The following is a 2,556-nucleotide window of genomic DNA, read 5'->3' on the forward strand; positions in this document are numbered from 1 at the left end:
TTAGAATAACAGAACTAGCATTAACCATTTCATACCACAAGAATTTAACAATAGCTAAAATACAACCAAAGCACCTCAGAGTTTTGATCTCGGAATCTAAACAACCAACTGTACCTAAAAACATCTTAAACATAAAAAGCCTCTTAAAAGGGATGTACATCCTAAGGCTTAATTAGAGAAGAATCATCTCTATCCAGTCTTCAAACTTGAAACTACTAACCATAGAAACATAATTCATCTACCTGCCGCATTGTTCCAATCTTCACAAAACTCGGTCACATCAAACTTCTTCAATGTACCCTAATTCTTACCAGACCTAAGAGCTTCCATAATCCTCCGAGTCTCTTCTTGTTCCACTTCAGAACGCAGGATCTTCGCCTCGGCTTGCTTCATGGCCACTTTCTCCCACATCTCATCAATCTCAGCCCTTGCCTTCGCTCCCATCATTGTCAGACCTTTCTTCCTCAACTTCTCCCAAGCCACAGCCTCCCCAACCTCAAACTCTACATCCTTCTCCACAAACTCAGACACCTTTCCACCACCCTTTTCACCCTCGTTATCCTCCTTTTTCTTCTTCATCTCCTCCAAAACAACACCCCCATTACCAGTACTAGTACCACCAACACCACCGCCACCACCGGTCTTAAGCTTCAGAACCCTAGGTTTAGGTTTCGGGCTCGACCAGACATTATTGTTATTATGTTCAACAGCCCCATTGTTAATCTTGTCATCCTCCATAACATCATCACCCCCATTAATATCCCAAATCTTTTTAGACAATTCAAAAGCATGAATCTCATGAGGGTTAGAGAGCTTCTTCTTCTTAGCATTAAAGAACTTCTTTTTAAGCCTACGGACCTTATCAACAATCTGACCTTTATTAACATCAACATGCACAGATTTCTTGACAAACCCATAAAAATCATCAATTTCAAACATCGGGTCAGCCCCCCTTTTAGCCCTATATTCAATCATACCTTTCAGAATCTCAATTTCATCGTCTTCACTAAATACCCTCTGAAACAGCTTCTTTGAACCCTCTTCGTGAACGACAGGGGAAACAGCAGCAAGAGGGGCGGCCCCACTTCCCGATTTCTCTTTCCTCGGCTTTTTAGAAGAGGTCTTGAGTTCTGACTCCGATGGGCGTTTCTCAGCGGCGAGAGCGGCGACGGTAGACTTAGATCTGGGCTTGGAGGCGGTAGAAGGGGTTTCAATAGCGGGCTTTGAGGCAGACTTTAAGGTATGCAGCGGTGAATCGTCGGTGGTATCATCGTCGGAGTCATCCTCGGGGAGGGGTCTCTTGGTGGCGGCGGCGGAAGAAGGGAGTTTCTTGGAGGAAGCTAGGGCAGGCGGTGGTACAGGGGTTGATGGGGTTTCTTCCTCCTCTTCGCCGGAGGAGGAACCAGTGTTGGAGACCTCTTCTTCGGGTTCTTCGCCTTCTTCGCCGGAGGAAGAGGAGCCGGTGACCTCTTCGGAGGAGTCCGCCTCTGGTGGGTCCTCTGTTAAGGGTTTCTGGGCTTTGTTGCGTGCCATTATTTGAGGAGAGAGAGAGAGAGAGAGAGAGAGAGAGAGGGGAGTTAGATCTAAGGGGTGCGGAGTTATGCAGTGAACTGCGGAGTACTTATGCTACGAGTGTGCGGCGTTATTGCGGGATTTGGGTGCGACGTGCAGGGTGATTGGCGTGAATACTGAATAGGGAGAGTGTTATCGAGAAGGATGGCACTGCCCAACTTGTGCTAAAGTGCTACACAATCTCCTCGTATAGGAGGGAGTTTTAGGGTTAACCTAATTGACCAATTTTAAATTTTTAATTCTCAAAAAGTTAACAATAAAAGTCGGTTAAAATGTTTTCTGAATAAAAGTCGTGAAAACATTTTCGGAATAAAAGTATAATACGGGTTGTTGAGTGACATCCAACATCGAAAAGGTTTGTAATTTCGCACTTGAAGCTAATCTAGTTCAATATTTACTCTCTCTTTTTGAAGGAAAATTCAATGTTTACTCTCGGGGTTAACCTAAATGACCAATTTTTGAAAGGTTAAGAACAAAAGTTGGTTAAAAAAAATTGAATAAAAAGTTGAACATGAGTGGTTGAGTGACATCCAACCGCGAAAAAGTTTGCAACTTCGCACCTGGACCTGATAAAATTCAATGTTTTGGAATCAACATTACATTGGCAATTAGGAATAGGTGTTGCAAGAAGCAGAAATTGATTTCTTAGCACAAAATTAAAATGCCCAAAAATGTTTTAAAACATAAAACTTCGGTATCGCAATTACCGATCATCAACATCTTGATTGATAATGGCACCTAATTTATCAATTTTATTGATGTCAACAATTAATTTATGCAGACAATTAGTCATACACGAATCTGCTCATAGAAAACATGTAAGAAAACTAAAAATAAAATATTGGTATGCATCATAGAATGAAAAACTAAGGTTTAATTTTCATTTTCAAATTGAAACTCTTCTTCTAAAAAGTATTAAAACATGTAAAATATGTTATATTAAGAATGTGTCTCGAGCAAGCAAAGTTAGAGAAGCTATTTAAT

General features: G+C 41.5%; 1 protein-coding gene across 1 annotated transcript; it reads right to left on the reverse strand.

Annotated features, from left to right (window-relative positions):
- LOC110789701 (GLABROUS1 enhancer-binding protein-like) lies at window positions 1–1,658 on the reverse strand. The gene has a single exon (XM_021994406.2). It carries the CDS (start codon window positions 1,531–1,533, stop codon window positions 301–303), a length of 1,233 nt encoding a protein of 410 aa, XP_021850098.1. The 5' UTR covers window positions 1,534–1,658; the 3' UTR covers window positions 1–300.
- Window positions 1,659–2,556: the final 898 nt, after the last annotated feature.

Source organism: Spinacia oleracea, chromosome 6 (genome assembly GCF_020520425.1).
Source record: "Spinacia oleracea cultivar Varoflay chromosome 6, BTI_SOV_V1, whole genome shotgun sequence".
Classification (NCBI taxonomy): domain Eukaryota; kingdom Viridiplantae; phylum Streptophyta; class Magnoliopsida; order Caryophyllales; family Amaranthaceae; genus Spinacia; species Spinacia oleracea.